The following is a 20,716-nucleotide window of genomic DNA, read 5'->3' on the forward strand; positions in this document are numbered from 1 at the left end:
CGTTCGTCCCCCGTTCGTCCCCCGTTCGTCCCCCGTTCGTCCCCCGTTCGTCCCCCGTTCGTCCCCCGTTCGTCCCCCGTTCGTCCCCCGTTCGTCCCCCGTTCGTCCCCCGTTCGTCCCCCGTTCGTCCCCCGTTCGTCCCCCGTTCGTCCCCCGTTCGTCCCCCGTTCGTCCCCCGTTCGTCCCCCGTTCGTCCTTTCCCGCCGCAGGACCTCGTGTTGTTGTGGTTTAAAGTCAAACACTGGAGACAGTATCACATCTTTTATTAAACACAAATATTACAAAACTAAAGCAGGGCGCTCTTCGCAAACGTCAGCAGACACAGGGATTGGTCAAAGGAGACTCTTAGCTCCGCCCACACCTGCTCCAGGTGAGTCGAGAGGCGGAGCAGCATCTCCATGGCGACGGGGTCACGTGATACGGTCCTCAGGTGAGTCTGGAGAACGAACAAACCATTAAAACAAGATAAACACGCCGGGTCCTGTGCTGTGATTGGCTGACCTTCAGGAAGAGGGCGAGGTATCCGTGTGCCAGGTCAAAGTCCCGCCCACTCTGCAGCATGCTGTCAATCATCTGGAGGAAGGCCACGCCCCCTTCAGCTGACAGGTCAGAAATCTCCATTGAGACGAGAGACGGCCCACTTCCCTTCAGCAGCGAAACAGGAAGTGCGACTAAAACAAATGAGAAATGTGTTTGAAAAAAAAAAAGTAATGAACTGAGGACGTGTCCCTGGAGTAAAGACTCAGTGTCCTCACGCTGATGATGCTAACTGGAGGCACTGCTCTGAACAGCGTCACACGGGTCTGACCATTAAACACTCATCTGGACTCAAACGAGTCCCGGCTCCGAACGCGGCGCCCACTGAAGTCAGAGCGAGCTCAGCGGCGCATGTCGTGAGTTTAGCCTTTAGCAGCTACGTACATCCGGTCCTGCCCATGGACCATGTGACATCACGATGACATCACTGTGACATCACTACATCACTCTGACACGTCAGAGTGATGTAGTGATGTAATAGTGTCACTCTGACATCATTATTACATCACTATGACATCACTCACAAGCTCCAGTCCTCGCGGCGTCCTCCAGTGCACGGCTGAACTCTGACCTCTGACCCAGAGTGCCCCAGGTCACCACCTTGGACTGCATCATGTGATCAGAGAGAGACACGTGATTGGCTGAGAGTCAGTACATTAAAGTCTTAAGTATGACATCACAAACCAGGACTAAACCAGGACTAAACCAGGACTAAACCCAGTCTAAACCAGGACTAAACCAGGACTAAACCAGGACTAAGCCAGGTCTAAACCAGGACTAAACAAGGACGAAACCAGGACTAAATCGAGTCTAAACCTGGACTAAACCAGGACTAAACCAGGACTGAACCAGGACTAAACCAGGACTGAACCAGGACTAAACCAGGACTAAACCAGGACTAAACCAGGACTAAACCAGGACTAAACCCAGTCTAAACCAGGACTAAACCAAGTCTAAACCAAGTCTAAACCAGGTCTAAACCAGATGACGTATGCTGAGCATCACCTGGGCGCCGGCGTCCGTTGCTATGGGAACATTGAACTGAGGCGTGAGGCCGGGGATTGTGGGTAAAAAGAAGGGCGCGGCGGCTGGTGCAGCAGGGGGCGCTGTGGGCTTGTTCCGCTTCTGAAACACAACACGTTCACAATAAGGCTTCTGTCGTCACTACGGCAACACGCACTCACTAACCAGGACTGAACCGGGACTGAAACAGGTGAAACAGAGCAAACAGATGAGACAAACATGGAGGCTCCGATCGGAGGTTAAAGTTTCATGTTTGTGTCACAGACGAGATTTAAATAAACTCAAACTTTATTTACAAACTTGACTTAAATGAAGCAGAACTCAGGTTTAACCGACACAAAGTCCAACTGAGTCAAATCATGAAAATAAAGACAAGCTAACGATTAGCATGACTGACGCAGATTGGGCAGGTGACTCATATTTGAGTGTGACAAAGGGGTCATGGGTTAGAGGTCAGGGGTGTGTCTGACCTTGATGGCGTCCAGCTGCAGCAGCGTCTTCCATCTCGACTCCGGGAGCAGACTCAGAGTGACGAGCTCCGCCCCCAACTGCTCACGTGACACAAACGCATCATCATCCTCCAACAACATCACTTCCTCTTCCTCGTCCGGGCGTGCGCACGGCAGCGCCTCAGTGGACGGCTGGAAGTCTGAGGGCAGAGGGCGGAGTCCGACGGGGCCGCACAGGCTGCGATTGGTCCTGACAGAGAGGGGCGGGGTTAGGCCTCAGAATCGGTATCAGTATCACAAACTCAGAAAAAGGAGAATAAACGCAACTCGAGTCAGAATTTCAACTGGTAAACTAGCGTGAAAGTGTCAGCGTGACAGGAGGACAGCGTTTCACAAATCAAACACATTTAAGACCAAATTCAGTTGTGTTGTCGTTGTGTTTGTTATCGTCGTGGTTACAGCCGCGTGTCACCCGCCGCGCTCATGAACGCTCTGGTTTTGTGTCGTGTGGTGACGTGACAGCGGCTCTAAACACAGGAACATCGCTGCCATTGGGAGAGTGGTTAGCCCTCCACTGTGATTGGTCATTACCATAGAAACACCCCGAGGGAGTCCACGTGAGCCGTCGCCAGGAAGTCTCCAGTTGGCGACAGGGACACGCCCACTGGCGCCGCCCCAGCCAGGAAGCAGTCCACCAGACTGTGAACAGACAAACATCGTTTTGAAAAAGCTACACTCACCCAAAACATGTTCACGTGTTTTATAAGTTTCATTTTGAGTCTGAGGTTCTGAGTCTCTCTTCCATTTGCTCTCTGTGCTAAGCCTCCTCCCCCTTCTGAGTGTCTGAGGTACTGAGGGGGCGTGTCTGAGGTGCTGAGGGGGCGTGTCTGAGGCGGTGTGGAGGCGTGTCTGAGGTGCTGAGGGGGCGGGGCTGACCTTCCAGAGGGCAGGTCCCAGGTGCGCACGGTGCAGTCCATGGAGACGGAGACGAGCCAGCGTCCGTCTGGGCTGAACGCCTGAGACACAAATAACACAACACAAATAATTCAGGAGGGGGCGGGGCCGTATATCGGCTCCAGTATCGGCCGATACAAACACGTATTTGTCGATATCAATATTTGATACCGACACCGTTTGGCCAGGCTCCAGCCTCTGACACAAACACGTACGAATATTTATATCCAGATAAACACATTTTATTATTATTTTTCAACACCCGCAACAACCACACCAACAACAACCACAACAACCGCAACAACCGCAACAACCACACCAACAACAACCACACCAACAACAACCACAACAACCGCAACAACCACACCAACAACAACCACAACAACCGCAACAACCACACCAACAACACCAACAACAACCGCAACAACAGCAACAACCACACCAACAACAACCGCAACAACCACACCAACAACAACCGCAACAACAGCAACAACCACACCAACAACAACCGCAACAACAACCGCAACAACAACCACACCAACAACAACCGCAACAACCACAACAACAACCACACCAACAACAACCACAACAACCGCAACAACCACACCAACAACAACCACACCAACAACAACCGCAACAACAGCAACAACCACACCAACAACAACCGCAACAACAACAACCGCAACAACCACACCAACAACAACCGCAACAACCACACCAACAACCGCAACAACAACCACACCAACAACAACCGCGACAACAGCAACCACACCAACAACAACCGCAACAACCACACCAACAACAACCACAACAACCACCACACCAAGTGGGCTACGGACAGAGGGCGGGGCTATGGAGAAAGGCCGGGGTTAGGGGAGATTATGTAAAAGAGCTTTTATTTTGAAACTTACCATGTCGTTGATTTTGCCGCTGTGGCCGCTGAACTTCCTAACCACGCGTCTCGTTTCCATGTCGACCACTAACAACGAGAAATCATCCAACACCAACGCCAGCATCCCACTGCAACAAGGTCAACAAAACCAGGACTAAACCAGGACTAAAACAGGACTAAACCAGGACTGAACCAGGTCTGAACCAGGACTGAACCAGGTCTGAACCAGGACTAAACCAGGTCTAAACCAGGACTAAACCAGGACTAAACCAGGACTAAACCAGGACTGAACCAGGTCTGAACCAGGACTGAACCAGGTCTGAACCAGGACTAAACCAGGTCTAAACCAGGTCTGAACCAGGACTAAACCAGGTCTGAACCAGGACTAAACCAGGACTAAAACAGGACTAAACCAGGTCTGAACCAGAACTAAAAGAGGGACTAAACCAGGACTAAACCAGGTCTGAACCAGGACTAAAACAGGGACTAAACCAGGATTAAACCAGGACTAAAACAGGACTAAAAAAACAGGTCTAAACAGGTCTGAACCAGGACTAAACCAGGTCTAAACCAGGTCTAAACCAGGACTAAACCAGGACTAAACCAGGACTAAACCAGGACTAAACCAGGACTAAACCAGGACTAAACCCAGGCGTACCTCTCACGGTGCAAGCACAGTGCAGAGGGGGATGATGGGAGCTGTAGTTCATGTTCTAGTTTCTTTGATTTGAATCTCCAGAACCTGAGTAGCCAATCAGAGCCCACGGTGACAGTCAGCTGATTCAGGAGGTCTGTGGCCACGCCCCTGACCGCGCCGCCGTGTGCTGCAGACAAATGACCAATTAGATCATCCCATTGCCTCTGTGTGGCTAATGCACCATAACACCAGCAGAGGGCGTAAGGACTGGTCAGTGTGACAGTGAAAGTGACTCCGACTCCTGTAGTGACCATAGACCAGTGACTGAGTGAGTGTGACATCACCAGAGCGTCCGGCTCCAAATGAAGCTCATCGAGGCTAGCAGGTACAGCGGCTAATCAGGAGCTGAGTTCTATATTCTGGCCGCGAGTATCATAGCAACCAAAGAGCCAATCACGTCCACGACCAGTTGGACTCCACCACGTCACTGATTCATGTGTGTTTATTTTCTGATCGTATCAGCATTAAATTTTTTTACTTTGTTTGGTAAATCATTAAAAATAACAAAAGAGAAAGACCATTGAATCAGTTTAGCACATGATGTAGTGCTCACCGGATCTGCGTCAGTCATACTAGACGACGCCGGATCTGCGTCAGTCATGCTATACCCCGCCGGATCTGCGTCAGTCATACTAGACGACGCCGGGTCTGCGTCAGTCATGCTATACCCCGCCGGATCTGCGTCAGTCATGCTAGACCCCGCCGGATCTGCGCCAGTCATGCTATACCCCGCCGGATCTGCGTCAGTCATGCTAACAGCCCGACTGTATTCTCATTCTTTTCTCCAGGAACAGACATGTTCGTTAGTATTAGTCTAAACCATGCATTAGCATTAGCATTATTCTCATCCATTAGCCTCAGCGTTACCTCGTTCGCCCTCTCTGAAGGAGCCGCGGTGCAAACCCGACTGAAGGTTAAACACGCCCACACCGCCACACGACCAGCCAATCACAGCAAAATTTCCACAGGAAGTGATGTCCACGGCCTGAAGGGACAGGAAGGTCAGAGTGAGTCCCTGTGTGTCAGATGCCCTCTCTGTCTGTCAGATGCCCTCCCGTGTTACCGTGGCCTCACTGCTCGGTCCGCAGTCTGGCGCCCTCAGGTGGTGGCTGCCCACAGTGCAGCGCTGGTAGTTCCAGGTGGAGGCGGAGCCACGCCCACGATGACACGACACCACAGAATCCCAGTCCGACTGACGACAGGGAGCTGAGGAAAGACCAGAGACCAGGACTGAACCAGGACCGAACCAGGACCGAACCAGGACCGAACCAGGACCGAACCAGGACCGAACCAGGACCGAACCAGGAACAAACCAGGACCGAACCAGGACCGAAGCAAGACTGAAGCAAGACTGAAGCAGGACTAAACCAGGACTAAACCAGGACTAAACCAGGACTAAACCAGGACTGAACCAGGACTGAACCAGGACCGAACCAGGACAGAACCAGGACTGAACCAGGACCGAACCAGGACCGAACCAGGACCGAACCAGGAACAAACCAGGACTGAAGCAAGACTGAAGCAGGACTAAACCAGGACTAAACCAGGACTAAACCAGGTCTAAACCAGGACTAAACCCACTCTAAACACAGTCTAATCTCGGCCTGTACTGACCAGAGCAGAATGTGGTGATCGGGGGCAGACGCAGCTCTTCATGTTTTAATCCGTGTTTCTTTTTTTTCTCTTTTTTTTTGTTGATGGAACCTGAAAAACAAGAGTCACACCAAAGTCAAACCAGGACTAGACCAGGACTAAACCAGGACTAGACCAGGACTAGACAAGGACTAGACCAGGACTAGACCAGGACTAGACCAGGACTAGACCACATCACTGAAGTATGAAACTGACCGTGACCCAGGTTTTTGTTGAAGCGCTCGTGGACTGTGGAGAAGGACTGAAGAGTCCCGTCCAGACCTGCAGCAGAGAACGGGGTTAAAACCAGGACTGACCCGGGACTGACCCGGGACTGAACCAGGACCTCACCTGCACTCAGGATGTTCTTCCCGTCGTTGCCGTGGTGACGGATGGTGGTGGGCGGAGCGCTGTGTCCGTGGCGACAGCGCAGGAGTCTGGCCCCGCCCTCCTCCATTAGCCACGCCCTCAGCGCATTGTCACCGCCATTCGTGACCAACATTGGTTCTCCGTGCACAAACGTCGCCCCGGCAACAGCCCCACGGTGGGCGTGGCTCAGCTGTGATGTCATCTGTCGTCGCTCGAGGTCCCAGAATGCAATGTGGCCCTGAGGCGAGCAGGACGCCAGCACGGGAGCGCCATCTACAGGAGACGACACTGTACAGCCTGATACAGGATTGGTCTGTCTCTCACCTGTCCCGAAGGCGAGCGCCGTGATTGGTCTGTCTCTCACCTGTCCTGAAGGCGAGCGCTGTGATTGGTCCCCAGTCCTGTGTGAAGCTCATGAGTGTCTCGTCCAATCGGATGTTGTGGATTATGATGCGTCCTGTTGCCGTGCCGACGCCCACTACATCCACCGCGGGACTCTGGGAAACAGAGTTACTTTAACAAAAAACTGTGTAAACCCCAAATGTGAGGGAATGTTCCACAGTGGGGCTTTAAAGCTACAGTGTGTAGGTCAGGGGTGTCCAAACTAAGGCTCGGGGGCCAAATGCGGCCCTCAGACCAGTTTTTATCGGCCCTCGAGCTCCTGCTGAACTTTTAACAGCAGATTAAAGTTTTTCTCCCACTATAACCTCAAACCTCACATCAGTGAGACTCAGACTAAAATGAACGTGTTTGGAGCCTCAACACACAGCGGCGCCGCCACAGCTGCGTTTAAAGCTCCGCCCCGCGTTTAAAGCTCCGCCCCGCGTTTAAAGCTCCGCGCTGCATTGATCACTGGGTCCGTCTGCTTCAAACATGTTTTGAGATGTGGCCCTCGATAATAAAAGTTTGGGAACCCCTGGTGTAGGTGGTAAGTTAAAACAGCACTTTGGAACATTCTGCATAGAGACAGACACGTTCTATGACATACTGTGGAACATTATAACCAAAGGAACATTTCCATGGAAACAAGCAGGTGAGACCCAGACCAAATGAGAGTCAGGTTTGTGGAGAGACGAGCTGCTCATAAAGTAACAAACCTGTTCCAACACCGTGACTCCACAGCGCCACCCAGAGAACGAGAACAGCAACTTACTGCGGACACAAGAGACCTTCATTAGTCCTGGTCCAGTCCCAGTCTTGTCTCGGTCCAGTCCCGTCTCAGTCCCGATCCTGCCCCGCCCCTGTCCCTCCTCAGTCCCGGTCCTGTCCCGCCTCAGTCCCGGTCCTGTCCCGCCTCAGTCCCGGTCCTGGTCCTGTCCCGCCCCTGTCCCTCCTCAGTCCCGGTCCTGTCCCGCCTCAGTCCCGGTCCTGTCCCTCCTCAGTCCCGGTCCTGTCCCGCCTCAGTCCCGGTCCTGTCCCGCCTCAGTCCCGGTCCTGCCCCGCCTCAGTCCCGGTCCTGTCCCGCCTCAGTCCCGGTCCTGTCCCGCCTCAGTCCCGGTCCTGTCCCGCCTCAGTCCCGGTCCTGTCCCGCCTCAGTCCCGGTCCTGTCCCGCCCTGGTCCTGTCCTGGTCCTGTCCCGCCCCTGTCCCTCCTCAGTCCCGGTCCTGTCCCGGGCCTGTACCTGGTCTTGAGGTTCCACAGCTGCAGGGGGCCCTGTCTGGAGCCCAGCAGAACTTTGTTGAGGTAGGTGCTCGGGTGCATCATGGCCGACAGGTCAAAGGTCACAGGGTCAAAGTGCAGCCGCTGGTAAATCTCTGAAATGACAGAGACAAAGACAGAGGGAGGAGACAGAGGGAGGAGACAGAGGGAGGAGACAGGGGGAGGAGACAGAGGGAGGAGACAGGGGGAGGAGACAGGGGGAGGAGACAGGGGGAGGAGACAGAGGGAGGAGACAGGGGGAGGAGACAGGGGGAGGAGACAGGGGGAGGAGACAGAGGGAGGAGACAGAGGGAGGAGACAGGGAGGTTAGAGGAGTCGTCCAAATGAAACTCGTGTCGTGTTTCCCTCTGTTGTCCACCAGGGGGCGGAGCTCACCGGCACTCTGCACGTCCCACACGATGACATCACCGCTGACATCAGCAGACACCAGCTGATCGCCCAGAGGAAGTAACAGATGCACTTCCTGTTCGTGTCCATGGTAACGCTGCACCACCTGTAAACAAATCTGTTTAAAACATCTACCAGCAGGGGGCGCAGGGGAGGCCTGGACAGCAAGGAGCAGAGGAGGAGCAGAGGAGGAGATACAGGAGAAGCAGAGGAGGAACAGAGGAGGAGCAGAAGAGGAACAGAGGAGGAGCAGAGGAGGAGATACAGGAGAAGCAGAGGAGGAACAGAGGAGGAGATACAGGAGAAGCAGAGGAGGAACAGAGGAGGAGCAGAAGAGGAACAGAGGAGGAGCAGAGGAGGAGATACAGGAGAAGCAGAGGAGGAACAGAGGAGGAGATACAGGAGAAGCAGAGGAGGAACAGAGGAGGAGCAAAGAGGAACAGAGGAGGAGCAGAGGAGGAGCAGAAGAGGAACAGAGGAGGAACAGAGGAGGAGATACAGGAGAAGCAGAGGAGGAACAGAGGAGGAGATACAGGAGAAGCAGAGGAGGAACAGAGGAGGAGCAGAAGAGGAACAGAGGAGGAGATACAGGAGAAGCAGAGGAGGAACAGAGGAGGAGCAGAAGAGGAACAGAGGAGGAGCAGAAGAGGAACAGAGGAGGAGATACAGGAGAAGCAGAGGAGGAACAGAGGAGGAGATACAGGAGAAGCAGAGGAGGAACAGAGGAGGAGATACAGGAGAAGCAGAGGAGGAGCAGAGGAGTCTCTAAAGCTGTGGCTCGTCTTAAACCTGAGGCAGTGTGAGATCAGGAGGCTCCACAAAGAGTAAAGTGTGACATCACCCACAGCTTCAGCTCCAAATGAAGCTCATCGAGGCTCGAGCAGGTACAGCAACCAAAGAGCCAATCAGGAGAGAGGCTGCTGAAGGTAACGCCCCCTCCCACCCGCAGGGCTGGTTTGATAGAGAGCGGGAGCTTAGCAACGCTGTCAATCAAACCTGTTGCTAACGGTAACAGGAGCGACCTCGGGGACAGAAGGACCTGATGTGTCTGTTATTAATGTTCATGTGTTTATTTACAGACACAATAGTGAAATAAAAAGTTGTAAGTTCCCACGATCATTTCTTGTTTGGAACGAGGCAGTTAGCATGTTAGCTATGTTCATTTATATTAACAGTGTATGCTAGCAGGTTAGCTATGTTCATTTATATAAACGCTGTATGCTAGCAGGTTAGCTATGTGCAGAGATATATACAGTTTGTGGCTACAGCTCAGAGCTTTACGACCGCTGCACTAAGAGCAAAGCATCATGGTCTGTGTAGTCTGCGCCTCACTCAGACAGGAGCATGTGTGTTTGGGTTTCACACACAGGTGCACAACCAGAGACAGGTGTAAACAGACAGGTGTAAACAGACAGGTGTAAACAGACAGGTGTAAACAGACGTGTAAACAGACAGGTGTTGCTTTGTGCCTTCCAAGTGCAGTACCTCTTTGTTCCTGGCGAAGGCGCTGATCGTTCGTCCCGCTGCGGCGAACACCAACATTCGATCGGCCGCCAAACACGAGATGTCCTCTGATAGACTGTTACCTGGCAACAGAGACGACCAATCACAGAGCAGAGCTTTAGATACAGGCCTAGTCCTGGTTTAGTCCAGGTTTAGTTCTGGTCTGATACTCACTGACAGAGACGATGCCCAGACGACTGACCTGAAACAGACACAAGCTCAGGTCAGAGGGTCAGAGGTCAGAGGAGCAGGGGGTCAGAGGAGCAGGGGGTCAGAGGAGCAGAGGGTCAGAGGAGCAGCGGGTCAGAGGAGCAGAGGGTCAGAGGAGCAGAGGGTCAGAGGAGCAGGGGGTCAGAGGAGCAGGGGGTCAGAGGAGCAGAGGGTCAGAGGAGCAGAGGGTCAGAGGAGCAGGGGGTCAGAGGAGCAGCGGGTCAGAGGAGCAGAGGGTCAGAGGAGCAGAGGGTCAGAGGAGCAGAGGGTCAGAGGAGCAGGGGGTCAGAGGAGCAGAGGGTCAGAGGAGCAGAGGGTCAGAGGAGCAGAGGGTCAGAGGGTCTTACATTGTACGTGTGGAAGCATTTTCCCACTGACGTCACCACGTAGAACTCACGGTGCTTGTGGTGGTACCGGAGCGCGTGCGGCACGTGGTTGGAGTAGAGCCCGAGCACGCGGAACCCGGAGAAGAGCGCGCTCCCGCCGCGTGACGTCATGGCCCCGGTGTCACGGAGCTCGCGGGTTTAACGGGGTTTAACGGAGGAGGCACGAACACGGGGAGCACGAGCGCACGAGGGACCACAACAGCAGCTGCACCGGAGACTAGAGTGTCCGGAGGAAACAGCGACGCACGAAGGTTCCGCTCCGGAAAAAACAGCAGGAAAAAACAAACTAATTTATATTTTTTTATTTAACGTTTTTACTTCAAATAAATGTGTGAATGATAAAATACTAAGTCCATGACGTAAATATTCAAAGTAAATCGGTAACTTAAAAACGTGACCACGTGATCGGGGCCCACGTGATCGGTGACGCAGGTCAGCTGACTGCGGAGGATCTGACCTTCTGTCGCTGCTTCTCCGTTTCGCTGTTACACGGTTCTGTCCCGGTTTGTCCCGATCCTAAGATGGCGTCTCAGTCCCAGGGCATCCAGCAGCTGCTGCAGGCGGAGAAGAGAGCGGCCGAGAAGGTGGCAGAGGCCCGCAAACGTGAGTGAGGCCCGGGGAGGAGAGAGGAGGCCCGGGGAGGAGAGAGGAGGCCCGGGGAGGAGAGAGGAGGCCCGGGGAGGAGAGAGGAGGCCCGGGGAGGAGAGAGGAGGCCCGGGGAGGAGAGAGGAGAGGAGAGGAGGCAAGGGGAGGCCCGAGATGAGCACAGGCCTGGAGAAAGAGGGACAGAGACACGGGGACACTACAGCGGTTTTATTCCACATTAATGACACTCTGTTGTTGTGCCTTTGGGCCTGTTCACTCTGTTGTTGTGCCTTTGGGCCTGTTCACTCTGTTGTTGTGCCTTTGGGCCTGTTCACTCTGTTGTTGTGCCTTTGGGCCTGTTCACTCTGCAGTCACGTGCCGCCCCAGAGGATCATGGGATGTTGAGTTTCCGTCAACGTCAAATTTAAAACGTTTAAAAAGCTGTTTTGTGTTTTTCAGGTAAGAATCGTCGTCTGAAACAGGCCAAAGAAGAAGCCCAGGCCGAGATCGAACAGTACAGACTCCAGAGAGAGAAGGAGTTCAAGACCAAAGAGGCCGCGGTGAGTACTAGTACTACTACTGCCAGTACTACTACTATGAATACCAATACTCCTCTGGCTCCCTCTGGCTCCTCTGATTGTTGTTTCGTGTTGTAGGCTCTGGGTTCCCATGGTAACAGTGCGGTGGAGGTCGACCGGGACACGGTCGAGCGGATGAACCGGATCCACGCCAGCTTCAAAGGAAACAAGGACGCCGTCCTGAATGAGCTCCTGAAGAGAGTGTGCGACATCCAGCCCGAGTTCCACGCCAACTACAGGGTCCAGGGTTAGACACGGGGACCGACACGGGGACCGACCCCGGGACCGACCCCGGGACCGACCCCGGGACCTAAACGCCCCGGTCCGGCTGAAGTCCGGTTCTCTTCATATGTGGTGTTTCTGGTACAAAGTTCTATTTGTGTTTTGTGAAAATAAATTGTCTTTTTGTTTTATTTATAAATATTGTCTTTGTGGTGAGGCTCTTGACCAATCAGGAGTGAGTATTGTGACCAATCAGGAGTGAGTATTGTGACCAATCAGGAGTGAGTATTGTGACCAATCAGGAGTGAGTATTGTGAGCATGTGACCGAGGATTAAATGTACAAATAAAAAAATCAAAACTTTTCAAGAATTGTTCAAATCTGATACATTTTTTACATCTGCAGATAATCTAGAATCTGACCCCCCCTCCGTCTGACCCCCCCATCTGACCCCACCCTCCGTCTGACCCCACAAGGAGGGAGGGCATCTGACACATTTTGAATGAAAGCACAGGTCCAGTACAAACAGTGATTTATTCTCATTTCAGTAAAAACAGTTTGACAGATCAGAGTTAAGGCCTCGAAGGGTCAAAGGCAGAGGGGCGGGGCCTGGTCACCCGTCCACACCTGAGGGGCGTGGTCTGCTGTTAGTGGGCGGGGTTATGTGTGCGTTCCAGTAAAAACATTTAGGACATTAGAAACTGGAGCAAAGTGGTGCAGAACCTGACGCCCTGTGGTTTGGGGGCGTGGGGTCTGAACCTCTCGCCCTCTGGTTTGGGGGCGTGGGGTCTGAACCTCTCGCCCTCTGGTTTGGGGGCGTCACAGCTTGGCCTGGTTCATCCTGGTCATGAGCTTCTCCAGTTTTATGGCCAACGTCATGTCTCCTTTGATCTTCAGCTTCCCCGACATGAACGCCAGAGTGGGCTTCAGCCGCCCTGAAACACACACACGTCAATACACACACACACGTCAATAGACACACACACACACACATCAGAGTGGGCTTCAGCCGCCCTGAAACACACACACGTCAATACACACACACGTCAATACACACACACACACACACATCAGAGTGGGCTTCAGCCGCCCTGAAACACACACACGTCAATACACACACACGTCAATACACACACACACACACACGTCAATACACACACACACACACACACCAATACACACACACACACACACACACACACACATCAATACACACACACGTCAATAGACACACACACACACATGCCAGAGTGGGCTTCAGCCGCCCTGAAACACACACACGTCAATACACACACACGTCAATACACACACACACGTCAATACACACACACACGTCAATACACACACACACACACACATCAGAGTGGGCTTCAGCCGCCCTGAAACACACACACGTCAATACACACACACACACGTCAATACACACACACGCCAGAGTGGGCTTCAGCCGCCCTGAAACACACACACGTCAATACACACACACGTCAATACACACACACACACACACATCAGAGTGGGCTTCAGCCACCCTGAAACACACACACGTCAATACACACACACACCCCCACATGTCAATACACACACACACACACACACGCCAGAGTGGGCTTCAGCCGCCCTGAAACACACACACGTCAATACACACACACGTCAATACACACACACGCCAGAGTGGGCTTCAGCCGCCCTGAAACACACACACGTCAATACACACACACACGCCAGAGTGGGCTTCAGCCGCCCTGAAACACACACACGTCAATACACACACACACACACACACATCAGAGTGGGCTTCAGCCGCCCACCCCTGACCCCACCCTCAGGTAAAGCCTCACCTGAGAACATTTTGGTGAAGTCGGCAGAGTCCATCGTCATGACGACATCCGCTTTACTCGCCGGCTCTCCCGCACCGGCGCTCCCCGACCCAGACTTCAGGTCCAAGAACCAGACGCCACCGTGCTGCCCTGAACGCCACAGACAGATTTACACCGGGTCCAGGTACCGGCCCCGTCCCGGTCAAGTTCTCACCTGTGAGGTCGAAGCGGTACAGTCCTTGTGTGGACTTGACCACGTCTTCGTTGATGGACGCTCTGATGACATCGAAGGTGCTTTCGATTGGTCCAGAGGAGGTGGGCGGGGCTTGAGAGGGCGGTTTGAAGGCGGGTGTGGCCCCTGGAACAGAGACACACTCCTTAGCAGACCTGAGTACACCTGACTACACCTGAATATACCTGAGTACACCCGACTACACCTGAATATACCCGACTACACCTGAGTACATCCGAGTACACCCGACTACACCCGAATATACCTGAGTACACCCGACTACACCCAACTATACCTGAGTACACCCGACTACACCTGAGTACACCCGAATATACCTGAGTACACCCGAATATACCCGACTACACCCAACTATACCCGAGTACACCCGACTACACCTGAGTACACCCGACTACACCTGAGTACACCCGACTACACCTGAGTACACCCGAGTACACCTGAATATACCCGACTACACCCAACTACACCTGAGTACACCCGACTACACCTGAGTACACCCGAGTACATGCTTGCTGCATGTGAGGGAACTTTGTAGTTCAAAAAGGTGGGGTTTGTAGTCCTTACCATGTTCCTCCATTTTCTGCACCAGTGACTCTGGAGTTTCATCCAAGAAGAAGTCTGGGAGAAGAGGATGCCCTGGAGCCAATCACAGCAGAGTAAGACACAACAGTGACCAATCACAGCAGAGTAAGACACAACAGTGACCAATCACAGCAGAGTAAGACACAACAGTGACCAATCACAGCAGAGTAAGACACAACAGTGACCAATCACACGAGACATGACAGCCAATCACATATAGATACAGGAGGGTGGGAGGGCATCTGGCGTACCCGGCTGCACTGCGTAGTGGTCAAAGTTGCGCACGCCCTCGCTCCTCAGGACGTCTTCATCGATGAGGAAGTTTCCGGTGTATTCTTTGGGTTTGGTGAGGACGGCGTACGCGGCGTCAGCCATGATGTCCGCCGTACGGCACTGCTTGGCCACGCCCTCCCCGCCAAGCATGTCCATAGCCGCTGTCTGGATCGCTATGAAGACACAAGACCGGGTCAGGACCAGAGACCAGACCAGACCAGAGACCAGAGACCAGACCAGAGACCAGAGACCAGAGACCAGACCAGAGACCAGAGACCAGAGACCAGAGACCAGAGACCAGAGACCAGACCAGAGACCAGGTCAGGTTTAGAGAAAGATCCGAGCAGCAAGGTCCTGGTTTGAGCCCAGTCTGGTCTTGGTTTGGTCCCAAATTTAGTCCCAGTGTAGTCCCCCATTTAGCCGGAGGATCATAACCGGTCTACAGGAGGATCATAGCCGGTCTACAGGAGGATCATAACCGGTCTACAGGAGGATCATAGCCGGTCTACAGGAGGATCATAGCCGGTCTACAGGAGGATCATAGCCGGTCTACAGGAGGATCATAACCGGTCTACAGGAGGATCATAGCCGGTCTACAGGAGGATCATAACCGGTCTACAGGAGGATCATAGCCGGTCTACAGGAGGATCATAGCCGGTCTACAGGAGGATCATAGCCGGTCTACAGGAGGATCATAACCGGTCTACAGGAGGATCATAGCCGGTCTACAGGAGGATCATAACCGGTCTACAGGAGGATCATAGCCGGTCTACAGGAGGATCATAGCCGGTCTACAGGAGGATCATAGCCCGGTCTACAGGAGGTCTTACCTGTTCGGGGCCACAGTGCATTGACAGCGATCTGACCTCTGAACTCTTCGGCCATCCCCAGGACGCACATGGACATGCCGTACTTGGCCATGGTGTACGCTGCACAAGAGAACAGAGGAACAGAGGAACGTGAGGAACAGAGGAACGTGAGGAACAGAGGAACGTGAGGAACGTGAGGAACAGAGGGACGTGAGGAACAGAGGGACGTGAGGAACAGAGGAACGAGAGGAACAGAGGAACGTGAGGAACAGAGGGACGTGAGGAACAGAGGAACGTGAGGAACAGAGGAACGTGAGGAACAGAGGAACGAGAGGAACGTGAGGAACAGAGGGACGTGAGGAACAGAGGGACGTGAGGAACAGAGGGACGTGAGGAACAGAGGGACGTGAGGAACGAGAGGAACAGAGGGACGTGAGGAACAGAGGAACGTGAGGAACGAGAGGAACGTGAGGAACAGAGGAACGTGAGGAACAGAGGAACGAGAGGAACGTGAGGAACAGAGGGACGTGAGGAACAGAGGGACGTGAGGAACAGAGGGACGTGAGGAACAGAGGGACCAGAGGGACGTGAGGAACAGAGGGACCAGAGGGACGTGAGGAACGTGAGGAACAGAGGGACGTGAGGAACAGAGGGACGTGAGGAACAGAGGGACGTGAGGAACAGAGGGACCAGAGGGACGTGAGGAACGTGAGGAACGTGAGGAACAGAGGAACGAGAGGAACAGAGGGACGTGAGGAACGAGAGGAACAGAGGGACGTGAGGAACAGAGGAACGTGAGGAACAGAGGAACGAGAGGAACGTGAGGAACAGAGGGACGTGAGGAACAGAGGGACGTGAGGAACAGAGGGACGTGAGGAACAGAGGGACGTGAGGAACAGAGGGACCAGAGGAACGTGAGGAACAGAGGGACGTGAGGAACAGAGGGACGTGAGGAACGAGAGGAACAGAGGGACGTGAGGAACGAGAGGAAACAGAGGGACGTGAGGAACGAGAGGAACAGAGGGACGTGAGGAACGAGAGGAACAGAGGGACGTGAGGAACGAGAGGAACAGAGGGACGTGAGGAACGAGAGGAACAGAGGGACGTGAGGAACAGAGGAACGTGAGGAACAGAGGAACGAGAGGAACAGAGGAACGTGAGGAACAGAGGGACGTGAGGAACAGAGGAACGAGAGGAACGTGAGGAACAGAGGAACGTGAGGAACAGAGGAACGTGAGGAACTGGGATCGGTGCATCTCTGGAAAATAATTTACTTAAACAGAGCAGAGGAGCAGAGAGTAGGAGACAGGAGCAGAGAGGAGGAGGACAGGAGCAGAGAGGAGGAGACAGGGAGACGAGGAGGAGAAAGGAGCAGCGAGGAGGAGGACAGAGCAGAGGGAGGAGACAGGAGCAGAGAGGAGGAGACAGGAGCAGAGAGGAGGAGACAGGAGCAGATGAGGAGGAGACAGGAGAGAGAGGAGGAGAAAGAGCAGAGGAGGAGACAGGAGCAGAGGAGCAGAGAGGAGGAGACAGGAGCAGAGAGGAGGAGACAGGAGCAGAGAGGAGGAGACAGGAGCAGAGAGGAGGAGACAGGAGCAGAGGAGCAGAGAGGAGGAGACAGGAGCAGAGAGGAGGAGACAGGAGCAGAGAGGAGGAGACAGGAGCAGAGAGGAGGAGACAGGAGCAGAGAGGAGGAGACAGGAGCAGAGAGGAGGAGACAGGAGCAGAGAGGAGGAGACAGGAGCAGAGAGGAGGAGAAAGGAGCAGAGAGGAGGAGAAAGGAGCAGAGAGGAGGAGAGAGGAGGAGACAGGAGCAGAGAGGAGGAGACAGGAGCAGAGAGGAGCAGGCAGTGACTCACCTGTGTGGTTCTTAAACCACACTGGGTTGAGGTTCAGAGGAGGAGACAGGTTCAGGATGTGAGGAGAACCACGAGACTTCAACAGGTGAGGAAGAACCAGCTTGGACCTGAGACAGAGACAGGACTAAGACCAGGATTAGGACCAGAGACCAGGACTAAACCAGGACTGAACCAGGACTAAACCAGGACTAAACCAGGACTAAACCAGGACTAAACCAGGACTAAACCAGGACTAAACCAGGACTGAACCAGGACTGAACCAGGACTGAACCAGGACTAAACCAGGACTAAACCAGGACTAAACCAGGACTGAACCAGGACTGAACCAGGACTAAACCAGGACTGAACCAGGACTGAACCAGGACTGAACCAGGACTGAACCAGGACTGAACCAGGACTGAACCAGGACTGAACCAGGACTAGCCCTGCTCAGTCACAATACATTTTTCACATCATCTCTGTGATGGACCAGGTTAATGCCACTCACTGGAACATGCAGGGCTCCATCTGCTGGCAGCACACGGAATGACCATAGTGAAAATACTAATGTTAGCGAATGAGGAACATGCCCCAACACGACGCTAAAGAACACGACCTGACGCACAACACTTAGAATAAGTCTGGAGACGATTTAAACACTGCACAGCAGCAGCAGGAATGTAGTATTAGTGGTAGTAGTAGTGGTAGTAGTAGTAGTAGTGGTAATAGTAGTGGTAGTAGTAGTGGTAGTAGTAGTGGTATTAGTAGTGGTATTAGTAGTGGTAGTAGTAGTAGTAGTGGTAGTAGTAGTGGTAATAGTAGTGGTAGTAGTAGTGGTAGTAGTAGTGGTATTAGTAGTGGTATTAGTAGTGGTAGTAGTAGTAGTAGTGGTAGTAGTAGTGGTATTAGTAGTGGTATTAGTAGTGGTATTAGTAGTGGTAGTAGTAGTAGTAGTGTAAGTATTACTAGAAGCAGTAGCAGTAGTAGTATCTGCAGTATCTCACGTGAGGTAGGTCCCGCGCAGATTGATCCCGAGCATCAGGTCGACCTTCTTAGTGGGCGTGTCCAAAGTCCCCGTTAAACTGATGGCGCTGGCGTTATTCACCAGGATGTCAATCCCTGCAGCCAATCAGAGACATGAGGTCACTGTTACCGGGCAGAACAGCGCTGAGCACTCATGAGATGTCCCGGTTTAGTCCCGGTTCAGTCCCGGTTCTTTCTTGTACCTCCAAACGTGTCCACAGCCTTCTTGACGGCGTCTCCGATCTGTTGCTCGTCTCTGATGTCGACGACACAGGGGAGGGCCTTCCCCCCCGCCGCCTCCACTGTCAATCAAACACAGCATTAAGCCCCGCCCCCTGTCAGTCAAACACAGCATTAAGCCCCGCCCCCTGTCAGTCAAACACAGCATTAAGCCCCGCCCCCTGTCAGTCAAACACAGCATAGTAGCAGTAGTAGTAGTAGTAGTAGCAGTAGTAGTAGCAGTAGTAGTAGCAGTAGCAGTAGTAGTAGCAGTAGTAGTAGTAGACGTACCCTCTTGAGCTGCGGTGTAGATGGTTCCGGGCAGTTTGGGGTGGGGGTCAGCGGTTTTGGCGGCGATGACGACGTTGGCGCCGTCTCTCGCCGCCTTCAGGGCGATGGCTTTACCGATGCCTCGACTCGCCCCCGTGATGAACAGAGTACAACCCGCCAGTTTACTACAAAATGTACACACACGTATCTGAGAACAAATACACAACCTCAACACAAACAAGTACACAAATATAAGTACACACTCAAATACACAAATACACACAAATATAAGGTAAGTTTATTTATACAACACAATTCATACATAAGGTACTTCAAATGTTTTATAGAATAAAAAAGAATCACAACCTGTCTGTCAGGAGTCACCTGTCTGTCTGTCAGGAGTCACCTGTCTGTCTGTCAGGAGTCACCTGTCTGTCTGTCAGGAGTCACCTGTCTGTCTGTCAGGAGTCACCTGTCGGGGAGGGCAGCTTGGACTTTGACCTTTGCCCTGATTTACAGGTGACACGTGACTCCGTAGAGAATCCCGCGGTTTTTACATAAACTCTTGATTCTCGCGGGTTTGAGATGGACCCGGGCCCGGGCCGGTACCGGTCCTGACCCGCGGAGACTCGGACTTTCGTTCGGCTTGGACATTTTGAGGCGTGTTTCACGGAGTCCCTCAAACTGGACCAAACTCTCTCCGTCCCCCGCCCGTGTCCGCACCTCCCCGCACCTCCCCGCACCTCCCCGCACCTCCCCGCACCTCCCCGCACCTCCACGCACACTGATGATCTCGTGTCTCACCCTGTGTTCTGCAGCATGGCGCCTCCCGGGTCCGGTCTGGTCTGGTTCGGGTTCTGGAGCAGGTCGGTGTCAGGTCAAACTCGGGGCCTTTCAACACAAACAACAGGAAGAGCGGCCGAGGAGCAGCGCCCTCTGCCGGAGCGGAGGAACAGAAGAAAAACACAGAAATGATCCGACAACCACTTAATTTGATATAAAACATAAAATATATTATTATTATTATTATTATTATTATTATTATTATTATTATTAGTCTGTTACATCTCCAAAGCTCAAAATGCTCTGTTCCACCTTGTGATGTCATCAAGTGTTTTCACGTTAACTCCTTTTACCTTTAGTTCAGTCGAGATAAGAGACACCTCCAGGACTGAAATGATCCAGATGATTCTAGTGAAGGTGGAGTTTAAACTGAACTCACTCAGCTGCAGGTCGGAGGTTTGTCAGGGTCAGATATTTGTCATATTTCTACCTAAAACAGTGAACATCATAATTCACTTAAGTTGAATTTCAACAGATTTGGAAATACCAGAAAAAAACAGTTTTTACTCTAATACTCTGTATATGTTCATTTATGTATAAATACTCTGTATATGTTCATTTATGTATAAATACTCTGTATATGTTCATTTATGTATAAATACTCTGTATATGTTCATTTATGTATAAATACTCTGTATGTGTTCATTTATGTATAAATACTCTGTATATGTTCATTTATGTATAAATACTCTGTATATGTTCATTTATGT

General features: G+C 52.7%; 3 protein-coding genes across 4 annotated transcripts; 1 reads left to right on the plus strand and 2 right to left on the minus strand.

Annotated features, from left to right (window-relative positions):
- Positions 1 to 255: 255 nt before the first annotated feature.
- Positions 256 to 10,921, minus strand: wdr36 (WD repeat domain 36). The gene is made up of 21 exons (XM_033975946.2): positions 10,660 to 10,921; positions 10,277 to 10,304; positions 10,085 to 10,185; positions 8,588 to 8,705; positions 8,175 to 8,307; positions 7,651 to 7,705; positions 6,918 to 7,050; positions 6,536 to 6,826; positions 6,401 to 6,466; positions 6,167 to 6,256; positions 5,616 to 5,758; positions 5,420 to 5,537; positions 4,514 to 4,679; positions 3,875 to 3,983; positions 2,946 to 3,025; positions 2,601 to 2,708; positions 2,031 to 2,259; positions 1,543 to 1,662; positions 1,062 to 1,143; positions 502 to 671; positions 256 to 436 (listed from the first exon to the last, which is right to left on the minus strand). The coding sequence occupies exons 1-21, from the start codon at positions 10,807 to 10,809 to the stop codon at positions 287 to 289; spliced, it is 2,640 nt and encodes an 879-aa protein (XP_033831837.1). The 5' UTR covers positions 10,810 to 10,921; the 3' UTR covers positions 256 to 286.
- Positions 10,922 to 11,122: 201 nt separating this feature from the next.
- atp6v1g1 (ATPase H+ transporting V1 subunit G1) lies at positions 11,123 to 12,449 on the plus strand. The gene is made up of 3 exons (XM_033975952.2): positions 11,123 to 11,301; positions 11,743 to 11,843; positions 11,940 to 12,449. The coding sequence occupies exons 1-3, from the start codon at positions 11,220 to 11,222 to the stop codon at positions 12,111 to 12,113; spliced, it is 357 nt and encodes a 118-aa protein (XP_033831843.1). The 5' UTR covers positions 11,123 to 11,219; the 3' UTR covers positions 12,114 to 12,449.
- Positions 12,450 to 12,597: 148 nt separating this feature from the next.
- hsdl2 (hydroxysteroid dehydrogenase like 2) lies at positions 12,598 to 20,103 on the minus strand. 2 transcript variants are annotated; one of them, XM_033975948.2, is made up of 12 exons: positions 19,968 to 20,062; positions 19,185 to 19,348; positions 18,878 to 18,976; positions 18,656 to 18,770; positions 17,673 to 17,779; positions 15,835 to 15,933; positions 14,983 to 15,177; positions 14,714 to 14,785; positions 14,114 to 14,257; positions 13,921 to 14,049; positions 12,878 to 13,017; positions 12,639 to 12,841 (listed from the first exon to the last, which is right to left on the minus strand). In XM_033975948.2, the coding sequence occupies exons 1-11, from the start codon at positions 19,982 to 19,984 to the stop codon at positions 12,902 to 12,904; spliced, it is 1,257 nt and encodes a 418-aa protein (XP_033831839.1). In that variant the 5' UTR covers positions 19,985 to 20,062; the 3' UTR covers positions 12,639 to 12,841; positions 12,878 to 12,901. The 2 variants fall into 2 exon arrangements, with proteins under 2 accessions (XP_033831838.1, XP_033831839.1); XM_033975947.2 differs by having other exon boundaries at positions 12,598 to 13,017; positions 19,968 to 20,103.
- Positions 20,104 to 20,716: the final 613 nt, after the last annotated feature.

This window comes from Periophthalmus magnuspinnatus, chromosome 12, assembly GCF_009829125.3.
Source record: "Periophthalmus magnuspinnatus isolate fPerMag1 chromosome 12, fPerMag1.2.pri, whole genome shotgun sequence".
Taxonomy (NCBI): Eukaryota; Metazoa; Chordata; class Actinopteri; order Gobiiformes; family Gobiidae; genus Periophthalmus; species Periophthalmus magnuspinnatus.